The sequence below is a fragment of the Cebus imitator genome, unplaced genomic scaffold, assembly GCF_001604975.1.
Source record: "Cebus imitator isolate Cc_AM_T3 unplaced genomic scaffold, Cebus_imitator-1.0 Scaffold658, whole genome shotgun sequence".
Taxonomy (NCBI): Eukaryota; Metazoa; Chordata; class Mammalia; order Primates; family Cebidae; genus Cebus; species Cebus imitator.
In genome coordinates, this window is record NW_016107973.1 from 97,639 (window position 1) to 115,174 (window position 17,536).

A 17,536-nucleotide genomic window follows, 5' to 3' on the forward strand; every position below is an offset into this window, starting at 1 on the left:
CCAGCTAATTTTTTGTATTTTTAGTAGAGACGGGGTTTCACCATGTTGACCAGGATGGTCTCGATCTCTTGACCTCGTGATCCACCCGCCTCGGCCCCCCAAAGTGCTGGGTCTTCAGAATTTCTGACTGATCGCTTTCAAGTTGGAGTTCCTATGACCCTCTTTTTGAATTTGATTAATTTGCTAGAATGGTTCACAGAACTCAGGGAAGCACTTATGTTTACTAGCTTATTATAAAGGATATTGCAAAGAATATAGACGAATAGATGTATGGGGCAAGGTACAGGAAAGGGATGTGGAGCTTCTATGCCCTCCTCAGGTGTGCCACCATCCAGGAATTTTCATGTGTTCATCTATCCAGAAGCTCTCTGAACCCTGTCCTTTCGCTTTTTATACGTGCATGACTGATTAATCCATTGGCCATTGGTGACTGACTTATCCTTCAGCCCCTTGAAAGTCTCAGCCTTCTAATACTGCCGTGCCCTTTCCAGTGACCATCCCTCATCCTGAAGCTACTAGGGGCTGCCAGCCTAGCATACAAAAAGACTTCACTTTGGAGTTTATAAAAATTTTAGGAGTTGTATGCCAGCAAACAGGGTTGAAGATCTAATATATAGTTTGCAGTATCACAGATGTTTAACTTCCATTTTGTATCTTTCAAAAAATGGAAGTTAAATAAACACACAATTCTAGACCTATGGCTATTACAGTTTAGCACTCTGAATATATAACATTACTTTCTTTAAGCTACATTATTTCTGTTTAAAAATTATATATTGATCAGCCTTATTTTTGCTTATTTGAAGATAACCTGTTGTTTTCATTTTACTTTGAATATTTGCTTTTTTCTTTGGATTTCAACAGCTTTACTAGGATGCACCTGGGTTTTGTTTTCCTCATACTCCGCTGTACTTGAAATATACATTGCTACTTGCATCTGTTACTTGGCATCTTCTGTTACTTTTTGAAACTGTTCAAACTTTATACTTTGAAATACTGTTTATGCACTCTTCTCTTTTCTTCCTTCTAAAACTCAGATTAAACATATTTGATGTATTTACTGTATCCCCTTTAATTGTGCCGTGTCTTTTTGTACCCTTCATCATTTTGTGTATTTGTACTATTCCAAACCCCCATGTTGTTCAAGGAGATATAAAAGAACTAATGTGCATTAGACCGTAATAAGGCAAGAATGTACATTGCCACCTGAAGGGTAAAGGCCACAAAAATACATCTAGGATGTTATGCTACTAATCACATAATTGTTCTTAATTACAGTTATTTCATTTACGGATTCTAGAAATTCTGTTCATTTTTTTATATTTTTCAATTCTTGGCTGAAATATAATCTTTTATATTCTTGACAATAATGCGATTATCTGAGTATTCGGATTTTATGTGTTTTTTATTGTCCTTTTTTTTGGCTTGCTTGGTATTTAATCATGTCATTTTATCTCCTTTTTCACCTATTTTTTTTTTCAGGGAACTATATATAATAAATTATAGATTTATTTATTTCAGTCCTAGGATGAAGTTGTCTTGCTCGAGGGAAGATTTTTTTTTTTCTGTCAACTTGCTAGGTTGCAAGGAAAACCCCAAATCTCTTTAATCTCATTGATGATTGAGATTATTAATTTGGACTTCAGTTCCTTGGAGGGCTGGCCTATTTCCAGTTTACCCATATTTACTTGGCATAGCTCTTAGAGGTTCCTATCTAAGCCTGGGTGGTTTGCCAAGGTCCCCTCTCCTTAACATGCCCAACTTCAAATTTTATGCGCTTAGCTCTATGATTCTGTGGGAATTTGGCAAAAATTCACAGCATTTTAGCATGTTACCTACATCCTTAGAAATCATCAACTGCTGCTAGAAGAAAAGCCCCAAGGATTGGGATTACATTCTGAGTTTCCTTTTTTCCCCTGGTGTTTCCCCCATAACAAGTTATTGTATTATTAGCTTTTTGATACCTTTAAATAATCTTTATTTTAAGTGATTTTCCATACTTTTCTAGTTATTCTCAGTTGGAAGTTTGGTACAACTTAACTAATCTCTTTTTACTGGAAGAAAAACTCTAAATTTATTTTTTCAAATGCTGAGTTTGGTATAGTTCTTATTATCCTCATTGTTATCTTCTTTACTGTGGCTTCTCTCTAATGTTTAGAAGATAATGCCACAGGAATGGGTAAACACATGTAATATGCTTTCCATGAAGTCTTCAAGATGGACGTATATGGTTAGCATGGATTCAGTATATCAGAAGCTTTTTCTCATTTTATTGTATTGCTATTGCTCATCGTTATCTTATGCTTCCATCCTTGATTGTTTGCCTCTTGTTTATGAGAACATCAGGTCTCTTTCAGGCTCAACTACTCTCTGATATCTCAGCCACTACCCTGATAATAAATTCTGGATCCTTCTCTTCCAGCCATCCTCCTGACTAATTATGAATATATACATTGAGGCAATGTTTTTCAAATATACACTTTAAAAAGGGCAATTTTTGTATCAACATATACAAATTTTCAAAATGGTTCGTGAACTGGTGAGAATATAAGCTCATTCACTCACTCTTTATTAGCATGCAAATAAGTATAAATATATATTTTAAATGCCACTTCTAAAAATCTCTTAAATTTGAAAGCATTCATGTTTTGATCAAAGTAATCCACTTGTAGAATTATTGCAGGAAAAACTGTAAACAAATAATAGAAGGTATCTATAATCCTATTCTTAGTAGCATTGTTTATAGTAGCAAAGATTTGAAGGATTTATTAAAATTTGAAATTTTTTAGTAGTTTAAAGTTTGTAACAGATTTTAACTAAAATAATAATCTAATGTATAAATTATATTAAAGTCAGAAATTGTTATTTAGACATTTTAGAAAATATGAAAAATATAAATTTTGGACTAATCATATTTCTTCTTTCCTGAGCTTCCAGCTCAATGAGATTCAATCATCAGTTCTTGCTCTGGTAAACAGGTGACCTTGGCTTTAATTTCCACAATGTCTGTAAAGGAAAGCATATTAATTTGATAAATAATAAAAATCAATTAAATATTATTTCTGAACATGCAATGATATAAAATGTTAACTGAAAAGAGCAGGTTACAGATATTTTTACAATATGATTGAAGTTTGTTAAAAGATTTTTGAGCAGAGGAATGAGAAGATTTGACTTATGCTTTAAAGAAATCACTCTCCCCCCATGATGAAAATGTATGGTAAGGAAGCAAGTGTAAAAGCAGAGGGACAAGTTGGAAGGCAATGTAATCCAGGAGATAGATGTTGGTGACCTTGCCAGGGTAGTAGCAATGGAGGGAATGAAAAGGGACCAGACTCTGGATATATTGTAAAGGTAGAGTCAAGAGACTTTCCTGATCAGTTGAATGTGAATTATGAGAAAAAGAGAGCATTACAAGCTATCATCAAATTTTAGGGACTGAACATTTCTGGATCAAATGTTCTACCCATATTTAATTTCACTTCCAATGCCTTACAAGAAAAGTCCCAAAGGTTGTGAGTAACAAGACTATCCTGACCATGGGTCGCACAGTGAAAGCAATGACTTTCCAGAGGAGTTCATCTGAGGCCTGGTCATAACAATTATATTGTAAATGGATCAGGAGTGAACAGAATGTTTACTCACAAATATGTCCTGAGCTAACATGGTGTAATTAATATATAATATGTATAAAATACAAACCTATGGATGAGCACGGTGGCTCATGCCTATAATCCCGGAAGTGTGGGAGACCGAGGCAGGAGGATTTCTTGAGCTTAGGAGTTCGAAATCAGCCTGGGCAACATGTTGAGACCCCATGTCTACCAAAATTTTTTTAAAAAATAGCCTAGCATGGTGGTGTGCACCTATAGTCCCAGCTACTTGGGAGACTGAGGTGGGAGGATTCACTGCAGCCTGAGGGGTGGAAGTTGCAGTGAGCCAAGATCATACCTCTGCACTTCAGCCTAGGTGACAGAGTAAGACCGTGTCTCAATAAAATATATAAAAATTAAATTAAATACAAGCCTAGAGAACATTACATTTAGATGCCAAAAGGAAGCTGGCTTCAAATAGTCTAATATCCTTAATCCCCACCTTCAAAACCATTAGTGTTATTATTGTTGCTGTTGAATGTGATAAAAATAAAATATCCTTCATCAATATGCTTATGGGAAAGAGAATTGATACTATCTTATTTTTGTAGCTGTAAATTAAACTTCCAAATCTTGCCACATGGTTAATTGAACATGTTGATGGGGCATATGGAGGGTGAACAAGGAAATTCCTAGTAGCAAATACATTGTGAAATATAACTGAAACACATAATAAGCATACCTGAGTCCACAATATTTGATAAAGTAGACTTGCTAGCAAAGAAAATCTGTAGAAACAAAAATGATATTACATAATGATAAAAGGATCAATCCACCAGGAAGATGGACTGATTCTAACTGTGTACACACCCAAACAGCAAAGGCTGAAAATACATGAAACAAAAACTGATGGAGCTGAAATAGCCAAGTCCACAATTATCATTGGGGCCTTCAACATCCCCAACAACAGCAGAGTATACTTTTTGCCCACATATCTTACAACATTCATGATAGACTGTGTTCACAGAGACAGACCATGTCCTGGGCCATCAAACAAACCTCAGTAAATTTGAAAGAATGAAAGTCATACAGATTATTCTCTCTGACCACAGAAAAATCTCTAAACACTTGGAAATTGTAGTTGACACCTATCATTTCTGATCATTGTTCAGCTCCTTGTTATAGAAGAGTAGAGGTTAGAAGCATTGTCTTCTCAGCTGAAAGGCATTTCAGGGTCAGCAAAGAGACAGCTCACTGTGTGTATTTCAAAAAGCATATTGTTGAAGGCAAGGCTGGAGGCAAAGAGACAGTTTAGTAGGATGATACATCAATCTATCCTGTCATGAAAGTTTGCATTAGAAGAGACAGTACAGCTTGCTGATTATTAATAAAATCAATTTCGTGGCTGATTGCATTTGGGAGGTGTGAGAGAGGTTGCCAATCATGTTTCGGTGAGATTGTTAGACTACAGTGGCACAAGAGAAGGCAAGATTTGGATCCTTCCTGGGGTGTGGCTGATGTCCTGTCTAATCCATGAACATTCACACTTCTGTTCTTTATAAATGCTGCTCCATTTTCCAAATGGTTCCACATAGTTACCTCCTCCTTTAAGATTTCTTCCCTAATTATGTCATCTGTAAGAAAAGGCCCTCCTATCTGGACAGGTAGAGGAGTTTGCTTTCTGGGGGTTGTGTTACTGCTCTATTAGGGCAAGCTGGCACTTTGCTTGCCGTACTATGGTGTTAGGCCAAGAAATGGTAAATGGTATGTGACCACTGATGTGTCTTCAAACTTGTATTTTTGTTCCAAATTTCAGAACACAGTGATGGTAACAGCTCTCCTCAAGGAGAAAATAAAGGTAGAGATTCTTCCCAGGATAATTTTGGAAAGGAGAACCTTCATGATGAACACGATGGGTATGAGCTCCCACCTCCCCACCTTCAGGAGGATGATGAAAATGTGGAGGTGAGGGATGTCCACGAGGACCCCCAAATAAGAAAGTAAGTGATCAGGCAGGTTGGTTTGCACATAGCAGCCCCTGGAACTTTGTATTTCTTTCAGTCTCTGTAGTCTTCTTTTTTTCTTCTCATTGAAAAACTGAAGAATGCTAGAAGTGAAGTAATGGCTGAGAAATCCTAATTGCAGACCTGGTTTTCAGTGAGTTGAGGGTGTATGAAAAACTGTGTCACATTTCTATGTATTTCTATACATTTATAGGCATATATTTTTATCCATTTCCCTACAGCAACCCCTGTACCTTACAACCCAATAGTAGGACTGTGAAATGCCATAGTGAATTCCAAGATATAATTTCTCCAGAGAGGGAAGTGGAGAAGAAGACACAGAATGGAGACCCGGGGACCTGGTTCAAGGTCACAGTGAGTGTCCTGAGAAAATGCCAAAAAACATGCAGGAAAGGCGGGTCAGGGAGAGTTGTGTTAATCACGTGTAAAAATATTAGATATTGGCGGGGCACAGTGGCTCATGCCTGTAATCCCAACACTTTGGGAGGCCGAGGCGGGCAGATCACTGGAGGTCAGGAATTCGACACCAGCCTGACCAACATGGTAAAATCCTGTCTACTAAAAATACAAAAATTAGCCAGGTGTGGTGGCACATGTCTGTAATCCCAGCTACTCAGGAGGCTGAGACAGGAGAATCACTTGAATCTGGGAGGTGGAGGTTGCAGTGAGCAGAGATTGCGCCATTGCACTCCAACCTGGGTGACAAAAACAAAACTCTGTGAAAGAAAGACAGAAAGACAAAGGGAGGGAGGGAAGGAGGGAGGGAGGGAGGGAGGAAGAGAGAGAGGGAAGGAAAGAGAGAAAGAAAGAGAGACAAAAAAGAAAAGAAAAGAAAGAAAAAAAAGAAAGAAAAAGAAAGAAAGAAAAGAAAGAGGAAAGAAAGAAAGACAGACTAGATATTTTTCAGAGGACAAGGGGAGTTAACATCTAAGGGCAGGTTCAGAAAAGCAATGTAAGGGGAATAGGCTGACTGCAAGAGGGCACAAGAGATTGTCTAAAAGCAAAGGTGTAAACTACTGCCAAGAAGATGGAGCAGCTCTCCACCAGATGCCTCATAGCTCAAGCTGAGTGTAGTGGTGTTGAGTTTCTGGAGTTCTTGTCAGAGGTGCAGGCTGAGTCTCCAATAGGTAGAACCTCCTAGCACCTTAAAAAAAGATTATTTAGAACATCTGAATTTTATTATCTTGAGGGTAAATTTGGAATAAAGAGTAAAGATAACAACTAGGAATTCCATGTCTGGCAAAAAAATAAAAAGTTGAAATTATGTTAATAGTCCCTATCTCAGAAGTCTTTTGAAGCTCCACTAGAAGGTTAGAATAAAACACTTAGTTGGGTCTATTTTCCAGGCTTAATCCCATGTTGTCTCTCTTCTATCCCATCTCTTCTTTTCACCATTAGATTCCTTATGGGATAAAGTATGATAAGACATGGATAGTGAATTCAATCCAGAGTCATTGCAATGTCTCCTTCACTCCAGTCAATGTAAGAGAATATGGTGAAGCCAGATGAGTGGGCACAGGGGAGGCGGAGAGGCCTCACTCAGAAGGGACCACTGGCCTCTGACACTATTACTCTTGCCTTCACTCCCTGTAGTTCCACTACAACAAAAATCAGGCCCACTTCTTTGTCCAGGATGTTCATGCTGCCTGTGCATTAAAGAAAGTCAACTGCAAGATTCATGATGAGGAAAACGAAAAGGTTTATGTCAACAATATTCCTGATATGTAATCTATCTCTGGACAGGAGGACAGGCCATGGACTAGTGGTTGTCTTTTTGAGATTAGAGGTCCTGGTGCTCACCTTGCCTCACCTTCTTGCAGGTATTTGTTTTTGTCAATCTTTCTACTGACCCCCAGTCTATGAAGAAAAAGATGAAACCAAAAGTGATGACACAGCTAAAGGTAATACAGACTCAAGGCACCTCTTCTTCCCCCACCCCTATACTTCCCTGTCACCACCACCAGAGTCTCAGAGCTTCTCTCTTCATCTCTATCTCTATAGCTGACCATGAACAAACGATATGATGTCTCCCAGCAAGCTCTTGATCTCCAGAGTCTCTGCTTTGACCCAGGTATGGCTGACAGCAACAATTCTAAGGCAAGTAGGGGCAGAGCAGTCTGCCTGGGAAGGAAACTTATATGGATGGCAACTTTGGGAGGGGTTGATGCTGGTGCTGATCTAGCTGGGCCCTCCCAGCCTTCTGATTCCCTACTCTTGGCTTCCTGAAGACTTGGTGAAACATCATTTTGATATAAGCCTGAATCGAAGAAACGACATGGCTGCCACTCTGAAGATCATTTCAACAAATTTTCCTGAGGTGAGGCCTTAGGCCGAGTGCTACTATTTAATTAGAGGGGTGGAAGAGATGGGGTTAAAGGCAGATTTGTCTCCAAGGCTCAAGATACTATCCGCCACTCTAACTGTTCTTACCCGATAGCTACTATCTTTGAACTTGTGCAACAACAAACTGTACCAGCTGGATGGCCTGTCCGACATTACAGAGAAGGCCCCCAAAGTCAAGATCCTGAACCTCTCCAAAAATAAGGTGAGAAGAGGGAGCCGGATCAACTTGGGTGGAGGGTGGATGACAGTATACATCAGGATGATGGCAACAGGAAGACAGAGGTGTCTGGTGTCTGTAGGTGACTGTGAGGGCTAGGGGAATTTGGGGCCCAGGGTCCCGGGTGTCTGTCTTTCCCTGGCCCTCATTCTCCAGTTTCCTCCCCATCTTTCTTAGCTGAAGTCGGTGTGGGAGTTGGGCAAGGTCAAAGGGCTGAAGCTCGAAGAGCTGTGGCTAGAAGGGAACCCCTTGTGCAGCACCTTCTCTGACCAGTCCACCTATGTAAGGTCAGTGGCAACCCCTGTCGCCCTTCCTGGGCACCTTTGCTCCCTGGATGACTGAGCTATATCTGAAAGTGCCCTTCTGCAGGAAGAGGTAGCCTTGGTCCTCTGGGAGGACCACAGACCTCCTACACAAACACACACACACACACACACACACACACACGCACACACACACTCCTCTCTCGGCGTCACTCACTCATCTGTGCTTAGCGGTCTCCTTTCCTTTCTCTGACATGCTCCCCTTTTCACCTGCTCTGTGGTGTTTCCCACTTGTCTCCACCCAGCCTCCTCCAGCGTGCCTTCTGTGAGTGTGCTCCAGGGAGCTGGGCTCCCCCACCTTCACAGGACCAGCAATATTCTGATGCTGGTGCCTTGGACCAAGAAGAGTCTCCCAGCCCATGTCTTCATGCTGAGGCAGGTCTTCCTGCCTCCATGCTGAGACAGGGTTTCCCTCCCAAGTCCCGAGGGGGATTCTCCTTCTCTTGCTCCAAAAAGATTCCCACACCTGTCCTGCGCTGGCATGGGGGCTTCCCTGCTCCATGCTGAAGGCTGAGGCCCTGGGTGGCTGCTATCATGCCATCTCTTCCTCTGGCCCAATGCCAGGAGCTGGGCCCTCCTTGGGGAGAAACCTGGGTTTTCTGAGTCAGGGCACCATAAGTGGGCACCTTCTTGAGGCAGTGGGCAGAGGAGGTTGAGGAGACAGAAGGACAGGCCTCTCAGGGCACTGCACCTCCTTCCGTCCACACCTCACATCGTCCTGCCTGGGGCCTCAGAGGAGCCCTGGGTAGCCAAAGACAGGTAGCATTCCTCGGTCAAGGCGCCAGCACAGAGGGGCACAGATGCCAGGGACCATCAGAAGAGAATGCAGTGGCCAGGAGAGGGGGTCCCCAGACTCTGAACCCCATGCTGAGCTGGGGCCTGACCCTTCACTACTCCTGGGAGAAGGTCTCCTGCCCCTGTGGCTGCTCTGTTTCCCATGCCCAGCTCAGACTGAGCTCACACAGGTGAGAAAGGCTCCAGCTGCATCCAGCAGGCCCCAGCCCAACAGGTACATGTTTTCCTTTCCTGCCTCGGTCCCCAGGGCCAGCCAGGGGGTGGTGAGGGAAAGGGCTGCAGCAGGGGAGCCCTTTTCTCCTCTCTTCCTCCCTGAAGTCCACCTGCACAGTAGAGCATCTTTCCCCTCCCTTTGCTTTGCATCCTGCTTCTCCTTTGTCTCTCATCTCCTATGTCTCCCCCATCTCTCCCACCCCTACTTTCACTCCGTTTCTGTTGTCAACCACCCTGCCTTCCCCTTCTTGCCTCCTGAGCCCAGCCTCACTCACCCCCCTTCCCAGCATCCTGGGCCATCCCTAAGGGCTGACTTGCTCTTGGCCAGGGCCTGGTCAGGCAGGTTGATGGACAGCCAATGAGGTAGCAGAGCACTGGACTCCCACCCCATTTCCTGCTCCCTGCGGAGCCTTCCCTGGGGATTTGGGCAAAGGTGAGGGAGGGAGGGAGGGAGGAAGGGAGATAGGGGAAGAAAGCTCTGGAGCTCCCAATGCTGCTGCTTGTGGCACTGGAGAAAGGAGAGTCAGGGCAGTCTAGGTGGAAGCTAACCACGAGAAAGGAGAGGGAGAGGGAGAGGGGGAAGAGAGGGAGGAAACAGGCTATGCAACCTAAACTGTCAGTTACTTCATTCTATTTTTGGTTATGGACAGTACCATCCTGGAATGTTTCCCAGAGTTGTTACGCCTGGTAAGTATTTACCGTCATCACTGTCTCCTCTTACTCAAGTACATGACCTCCATGCCTGCCCTCAAGTCCTTTGGGCCTTGCCTAGATTACATGTTTGTATCAGACCCTCATCCATTTTAGAGGCAGAGATTCCTGAAAAAAAAAATAAGAATATTCTCCCTGGAATAAAATGTCCATAAACACACACACACACACACACACTCACACTCATTAATTCACACAAAAATTGCATCTAATAATAGAGGCTTCCAAGACCCACTGTTGAAGACTCCAGCTGTTGTCTTGCTGATAGAATTTTGAGGGGGCCATTTCACACCTCACCTCTGATCGTTGTTCCCTCTGGGCTTGTTCATCTCCTTACTCATCCAGCTCTACCTCCCTGGTATGCACTGCTGACTACCTCTTTCCTTTCTCAGGATGGCCAGGATTTAGCATCTCCAATTATAATAGGTGTTGAAGCCCCTGAGATAATAAAACCTTGTAAGGTAAGGAGGGACCATCAAGATTTGAGGTATTGTAAGGGATGTTTTTTAAACCACACAGCTTCAAGGCATCTTTTGATTCCAGGAAAGCTATAAAGGATCTGAGATCATAAAGAATCTGGTACTTCAGTTCCTGCTTCAGTAAGTACCCCAAAATCATGAGGCAGTGGAAGGTTGAGACAAGACAAGGCCCCCCAAGCAAATGTCTATTCATGGGTTTAGGGGTTTTCAAGTCTCATTTGGCACCCAAGCCACAGAAATAGCCTATCCCCACTTCTCTTTCACAGGTATTACTTGATCTATGACTCTGAAGATAGAAAGGGTCTCCTCAGTGTTTACCATGACAAGGCCTGCTTCTCCCTGACCATTCCCCTCAACCCTGAGGACCCAGCCCCGTGAGTATCTCAGTTCTGACTCTGGTCTGGGGCCATGTGGCTTCCCTGCAAAGGGCAGTTCCTGGAAATGTCTGCATTGGCCGTACCACCCACTCCTGTTCCTCTTTTTCTCCTAGAAGCAGCTTGGAAAAGTACTTAAAGGACAGCAGGAATATAAAGAACATCAAGGACTCTCGTGAGTGTGTGGTGGGGGAAGATCAGCATGGGAAATGGGGTGGAGAGTCAATAATAGGGTACAGGGGGCAGGATGTGGCAACCCCCATTGCTTCTCTTTCTCACACAGGCCTGAGGGTTCAGCTGCTGAAGCACACAAAACATGAGATTGTGGACTCCCTCAGTGTATTGCCCAGAACTCAACATGACCTTAACTCCTATGTGGTAGACTTGTGCATCCAGACGGTGAGCACCTGCTTACTCGCTCAGTCAGGCCCAGAGAGCTGAAGTAGGTAGGAAGTAGGGAGGTAGGCAGGAGGATCATGAAGGCTCTAGTTTTTTATTCTTCCCTTTCAGGATAGGATGCTCTTCTTTTCTGTCAATGGAGTATTTAAGGAAGGTGAGTGTCTATAGATTCTCCTCTCCAGATCACTCATTACTCCCATCCCCAGGCTGGGCTTACTCCAAGAACTCTCTCAGCTTCCCAGGTTGCTCCTCTCCCCTCCCCTTGCGTTCTTCCTCTCCATTTGTGGTTTTCCTCTCCTCCCAACTTTCTGTTATCTTTATGTTCTTTCCTTTTTGTTCCCTTTCCTTTGTGTCCTTCCTCTCTCCCAGTTTTGTTCCCAAATGTCGTTACTTCCTGATCTACATCCATGCCTGTCTGCACCTGGACAGCGCAGCCGTTAGGGACACAGGCTGTAGAGTTTAATGGCTCTCATCCCAGGTTCTTACTTTGTGAACTTTGGACATTGTCCTGTTACCTCAGTTTCCTCATTTGCAAAATGGGTTCGTAAGGTCATCTCTTGGGCAAATGTGTAAAATGAATCAAGTGAACTTATGTTTGTTAAGAGACCTGATACATGTTAGGGGGTTCTATCCCTGGGAGCCAATTGTTCCTATTGTTGCCCTCTAAATCCCTGAAACCCCCTCCTGACCCTCACTGAAAAGTTGTACCAGCCTGGCTCCCTTCAGGGTACCACGAGATTATCTCCCTGACTGGAGAACCCTGTGTGAATGTGTAAAGCATGTGCAACGGAGGTATCATTGTTTGTTGTTGTTAAAGTGGAAAGAGAGTCTCCAGGTTCTGTTCTTGCCTTCACCCGAACCTTCATCTTGACTTCTGTCAGCAATTCCAAGTAAGTGCTGTGTTGTGGGTGGGAGCACCCATCCTGTCCTAGAGTCAGTGGTGTGGGAATGTGGTGGTGCAGTCCTCGGGGAGTTCTCAGTACCATGTAAAGCCAACTGATAGATCCAAAGAGAGGTCTAGATTAGGAGAATATCAGATTTTCTTTTTGGCCACGATACTTTCTAATTAGTTGTGTGTCTTTTCATACAGTCATAAGATTTCTCTGTGACTCAGTCCTTTTCTGAAAATGGGATGTCTACTTATTTTGTAAACTGTATATGCATTGGGGTTAAATCTACAAATCTAGGGAAACTGGTAGACAACCCCTCCAAAGGTAGACTCTGCAGCAGGGATAAAGCCTACCAGCCAAGGAATCTGAAAGGTGGGCAGAGTAGGTGCTTGGGAAGAATATGGTTCCTCAGTGGTAGTGGAAGCAGGATCATTGTTGAAAGTGTGGGGTTGTCCATTTTTCCACTTGTCTGAGGGCTTATCTTTTCTTCAGTCTGTATATTGTGAATGATGAGCTGATACTGAGGAATGCCAGCATGAAAGAGACCCAGAGTGCCTTCTCAATCCCATTGCCTGCACCCTTCTCCAGCTCCTTGCTCACCCTCTCCCAGGAGCAGCAAGAAACAATGCATACTGTCTCCACCCAGTCTGGGATGAACCTTGAGCAGTCTCAGAAGTGAGTGCTAGGGGTCTTTCAGGATAGATGTGAGCTGGGAAGAGTGGGGAGTGAAAAGTGGAAACTTTCAGTTAATTTGTAAAAAAACTATTTAGATGTTGTGCTTCCAAAAATGAGCAGGCTCATAAGGTATATATATTAATTGATAGTGATGATGAAATTAATTTTTAAACAATATAGTGTTCAGATCACATGACATGATGTATATATAAAATGCTATGTAAACAACACAAAAATCTATTGAAATTAATAAATAAGTTCTGTATTGTTTGAGAATACAAAATCAATATACCAATTGTATTATCATATACCTATAATGAACAATAAGAAAATAAAGTTAAGAAAACAATTCCACGTACAACAGAATAAAAATAACGTAGGAACAAATTTAACCAAAAAAATCCAAAATGTTTACTTTGAAATCTGCAGTATATTATAGAAAGAAATTAAGGAAGACCTAAATAAATGGAATGGCATCCCATGTCCCTGGATTGGAAGACTTAATATTGCTAAAATGGCAGTACTCTCCAAATTTATTTATAGATTCAATGCAAATGAAATCCATATCAAAATCCCAGCTGGCTTCTTTGTAGAAATTTAGAGGTTAACCCTACCATTGAAATGAAAATACAATGAATGCAGAATAAAAAATAATTTTGAAAAAGAATAAAGTTGGAGGACCCACTACAAAGTTACTGCAGTCTTACTACAAATCTGCAGTAATCAATCCATATTGAGTAATACGGATCTAGGAACAGACATATAGATCAATATAATAAAATGAGAGTCCAAAATAAACCAAAATCCTTACCTTTATGGTCAATTGATTTTCAACCAGTGTGCCAAAAAAAAAAAAAAAAAAAGCCAGTGGATAACGAAAGAATAGCCTTTCCACAACTGGTGCAGGCACAACTGGATATCCACTCACAAACAATGAATTTGTACCCCTATCTTATGCCATATACAAAAAATAAATCAAAATAGAGGCCTAAAAGTTAGAACTAAAACTATAAAAATCTTAGAAGGAAACAAAAGAGTGAATCTTTGTGACCTTGAATTAGGCAATGGTTTCTGACATGTAACAAAACACACATACACACACAAAATTAGATAAAGTGGATTTCTTCAAAATTTAAAACTTGTTTTGCATCAAAATACACTATCAATAAAGTGAAAAGACAACCCAAGAATCAGAGAAAATATTTGCATATTATACACCTGATAAGGGACTTGTATTCAGAATATATAAAGAACTCTTAGAACTCAACCATAAAAATNAGTATCCAAAAAGCACATGGAAAGATACTAAACATCATTAGTCATCTGGAAAATGCAAATCTAAATCACACTGAGGTATCACTTCACACACAGCAGGATGGCTACCATTTTTTGAAAATGAAATAACAAGTGTTGATGGGAGGAAAACAATAGGTTGAGCTTTGTTTAAAGATACAAAATTACAGCTACATAGGAGGAATAAGTTCTAGTGTTTTACAGCATTGTAGGATGACTATAGTTAATAATATGTAGTTTCAAATAGCTAGAAGGAGGATATTAAATGTTCCCAACACAAAGATAAATATTTAAGATGATGGATATGCTAATTACATTCATCTATTTTCTGTACATTGGATGTATTGAAGCATCATTATGTACGCCATAAATATGTACAATTATGTGTCAATTAAAAAAATTTTTTTTAAATCTTGACAAAGATGTGGATAAAATGCAACCCTCATACATTGCTGGTAAGAATGGAAAATGATGCAGCCACTGTGGAAAATAGTTTGGCAGTTCCTCAAAATGGTAAATATGGAATTTCTATATGACACAGCAATTACAGAAAGAGAGATGAAAACTTATGTTCACACAAAAACTTGAACATGAGTGTTTATAGCAGAATTATTCATAATAGTCAAAAATGGAAACAATCCAAATATTCATCAATTTGTGAAGATAAATCAAATGTCATATGTTCATATAATGAAATATTACTCAGCAATAAAATAGAATGAGGTTGTGATACATGCTATAACATGGATGACCCTTGAAAATATTATGCTAAGTCGGCTGGGCGCAGTGGCTCATGCCTGTAATCCTAGCACTTCAGGAGGCCGAGGTGGGTGAATCACCTGAGGTCAAGAGTTCAAGAAAATATTCTGCTAAGTGAAAGCAGCCAGTCACAAAAGACTACATGTTGTATGAGTCCATTTATATAAAATGCCCCAGATAGGCAAATCCACAGAGACAGGTAACAGATTAATGGTAACCAGGGTCTGGGCAAAAAAGGGAATGAAGAGTGACCTCTAACAGGTAAGGAGTATTTTTTTTAAGGTGGTGAAAATGTTTTGGGTAGATAAAATTGGGATGGTTGCACAATCTTATAAATATACTAGAAAAATTATTGTATACCTTAAAATGGTGAATGCTGTCTTATATCACAATGTAAAAATTAGTGGATAATTTTCATTTTTGAATTTCTGTTTGTTATTTCTTGAACATCTTTTTTTGTCAATATGCATTAAGCTCTTGTTCATTTGAACAACCCTGATTTTCTGCTTTGAATTCTAGTGGGCATGAATGTCAGGGATAGGAGTTTTGGTTTTCCCTAGGCCTTTTTTCATGGTTACAAGAGTGCTCATATTGATACGTGTGTCCCAGAAAAAGGGTAGCATAGAGTAAGTGTGGCATTGCACGGTCGGCGTGCCTGTCCTGGGACAGTAATGGAGAGCCACCTGTTCTTCTCCCACCCCAGGTGCCTTCAGGACAATGAGTGGAACTACACCAGAGCTGGTCAGGTCTTCACTATGCTCCAGGTGAGGTCTGGGAATCAAGTGGGCAAAAGACGGCTGTCTCTGGGCCGTCGGGAGGGCCAAGAAGATGGAGGCCAGGTAGCGTGGGGATGGAACTCAGGGCACCTGGCTCTGCTAACATCCCAACTCCTTCTTTCCTTTACTTCCTCTAGACCCAGGGCAAGATCCCAGCGGAGGCCTTCAAGCAGATCCCCTGAAAGGAGCCCTTCCATGTCTTCTTTGTCTTCGTTCACATCCTCTTTGTTTCCTCTATTCACCAGCCTAAGGCCATGGCCAGGAGCGGCGTTGGAGGCCTGGCCGATCAGGAAGCCAAAGTTAACTGGCAGACTGCATGCCATAACCACCCGAAGAGCCACTTGCTCTGTGTATTTGCCCCACTCATTATCGCTGTTTATTTTCATAATAAAGAGTGATGTTGCACGTTGTACGTTGTGTGCCCTGGATTGCTCTTCTCCTGCCCCAACCGTGCGCCAGTGGGGCCAGGACTGAAAGCCCTGCATACCTGTTCACCCCTGGCCGGCCTTAGCAGATACATCGATCTGGCTTTCCTTCATAGGTAATTTTGTCAATAAACCCTGATGAGAAAGGACACACGCTCCCTCCAGAGATTGACCTTGAGAGACAGATGCTCGACCTGGAGGCCCACAGAAGCAGGCATGTTACCTTGGCACACCACGGGCTTCCATGCACCGTCCCAACCCCTCCCTTTCCTGAAGGTGCACTATGCTAGAAGGAGCCTCAGGTTACCACCTGCAGGGGAAGGCTCAGCCCATCTGCCCAGCTCATTCCTCAGAGAGCTGAAACTTGGTGCTCCATATTCTTGAAGAGGTTCAGCCATTTATTTTCACTTCTAAACAAAGAACAGCAGCACAGAATCTCAGGTTATGGTCATTTCGGTAGGACCTTTCTCAACAACTGGCATTTAGCAGTTCCAAATTGCAGGCAAGAGTTGAAGAAGACATTTGCACAATTTATTGCCCACATTTCTGTGATTATTTCACATTAGACAATCAGCAGGCATACTTTTTGAAATTAAAATAATAGCGGTACAACGTTTTCAATTCACAATCCTATAAATGATAACATAGAAGAGGTAATACCAGTTTACAAATTATGCCTCCACTTTCGTGTTTGGCATATGTTATTTCCTACCAGTCACCAATTTCCTACCGCTTGCCACTTTTCAGTTCTTTATGTACATGTGCAATCAGGAGTCATATGTTGGAGTGTGACTTTCTTATAACTAGGAACTATGGGGATAGTTGCCATTACAAAAAGAATAATGCCAACTTTGTTCTTCCCTTTAGTGCCTCAATAGTTAAAGACAAGCTCCTGTACCTCTCTAAGCCTTCATTCTCTCACTGAGGGAGCAGAGACCACACTGTGTGCTTCTCAGCCTCATAGTGGGGACTAGAGATGGTCTCACATGCTACTCATCAACCACAGTGTCTGTTCAGCTCAGGCTCTCAGAGCTGCCTGGGTTCCTTTGTAGGCAGGAATCATGGAACCTATCACATGGACCCTCTACTTCCTCTCTGTACATCATCAGGCTACCACAGCCTTAACCTTTCCTAGCGAGTTTGGACACCATGGTTTCCAGTCACTCATCCTCCTGCCAGTTCCCACAATTTCTTGTGGACTTATGCTTCCAAGCAAATGCTAACCCTAAAGTCTTCTTCATCACATA

The 17,536-nt window shown here is 42.0% G+C and overlaps 1 protein-coding gene across 1 annotated transcript in view; it reads left to right on the plus strand.

Moving 5' to 3' along the window:
• The window catches only part of LOC108295756 (nuclear RNA export factor 2-like), a 22,098-nt gene extending 5,824 nt beyond the window's left edge, over nucleotides 1-16,274 (plus strand). Inside the window, exons 5-24 of the mRNA XM_017518048.1 lie at nucleotides 5,410-5,593; nucleotides 5,839-5,971; nucleotides 7,016-7,099; nucleotides 7,211-7,315; nucleotides 7,438-7,518; nucleotides 7,619-7,688; nucleotides 7,846-7,934; nucleotides 8,055-8,162; nucleotides 8,355-8,464; nucleotides 10,159-10,195; nucleotides 10,612-10,680; nucleotides 10,763-10,818; nucleotides 10,965-11,072; nucleotides 11,189-11,247; nucleotides 11,356-11,471; nucleotides 11,583-11,625; nucleotides 12,289-12,361; nucleotides 12,854-13,036; nucleotides 15,792-15,852; nucleotides 16,002-16,274. Of these exons, the coding sequence (XP_017373537.1) occupies nucleotides 5,410-5,593; nucleotides 5,839-5,971; nucleotides 7,016-7,099; nucleotides 7,211-7,315; nucleotides 7,438-7,518; nucleotides 7,619-7,688; nucleotides 7,846-7,934; nucleotides 8,055-8,162; nucleotides 8,355-8,464; nucleotides 10,159-10,195; nucleotides 10,612-10,680; nucleotides 10,763-10,818; nucleotides 10,965-11,072; nucleotides 11,189-11,247; nucleotides 11,356-11,471; nucleotides 11,583-11,625; nucleotides 12,289-12,361; nucleotides 12,854-13,036; nucleotides 15,792-15,852; nucleotides 16,002-16,046 (1,814 nt within the window). The 3' untranslated portion in view covers nucleotides 16,047-16,274. The remainder of the gene's footprint in view (nucleotides 1-5,409; nucleotides 5,594-5,838; nucleotides 5,972-7,015; nucleotides 7,100-7,210; nucleotides 7,316-7,437; nucleotides 7,519-7,618; nucleotides 7,689-7,845; nucleotides 7,935-8,054; nucleotides 8,163-8,354; nucleotides 8,465-10,158; nucleotides 10,196-10,611; nucleotides 10,681-10,762; nucleotides 10,819-10,964; nucleotides 11,073-11,188; nucleotides 11,248-11,355; nucleotides 11,472-11,582; nucleotides 11,626-12,288; nucleotides 12,362-12,853; nucleotides 13,037-15,791; nucleotides 15,853-16,001) is intronic.
• The last annotated feature ends 1,262 nt before the right edge of the window (nucleotides 16,275-17,536 follow it).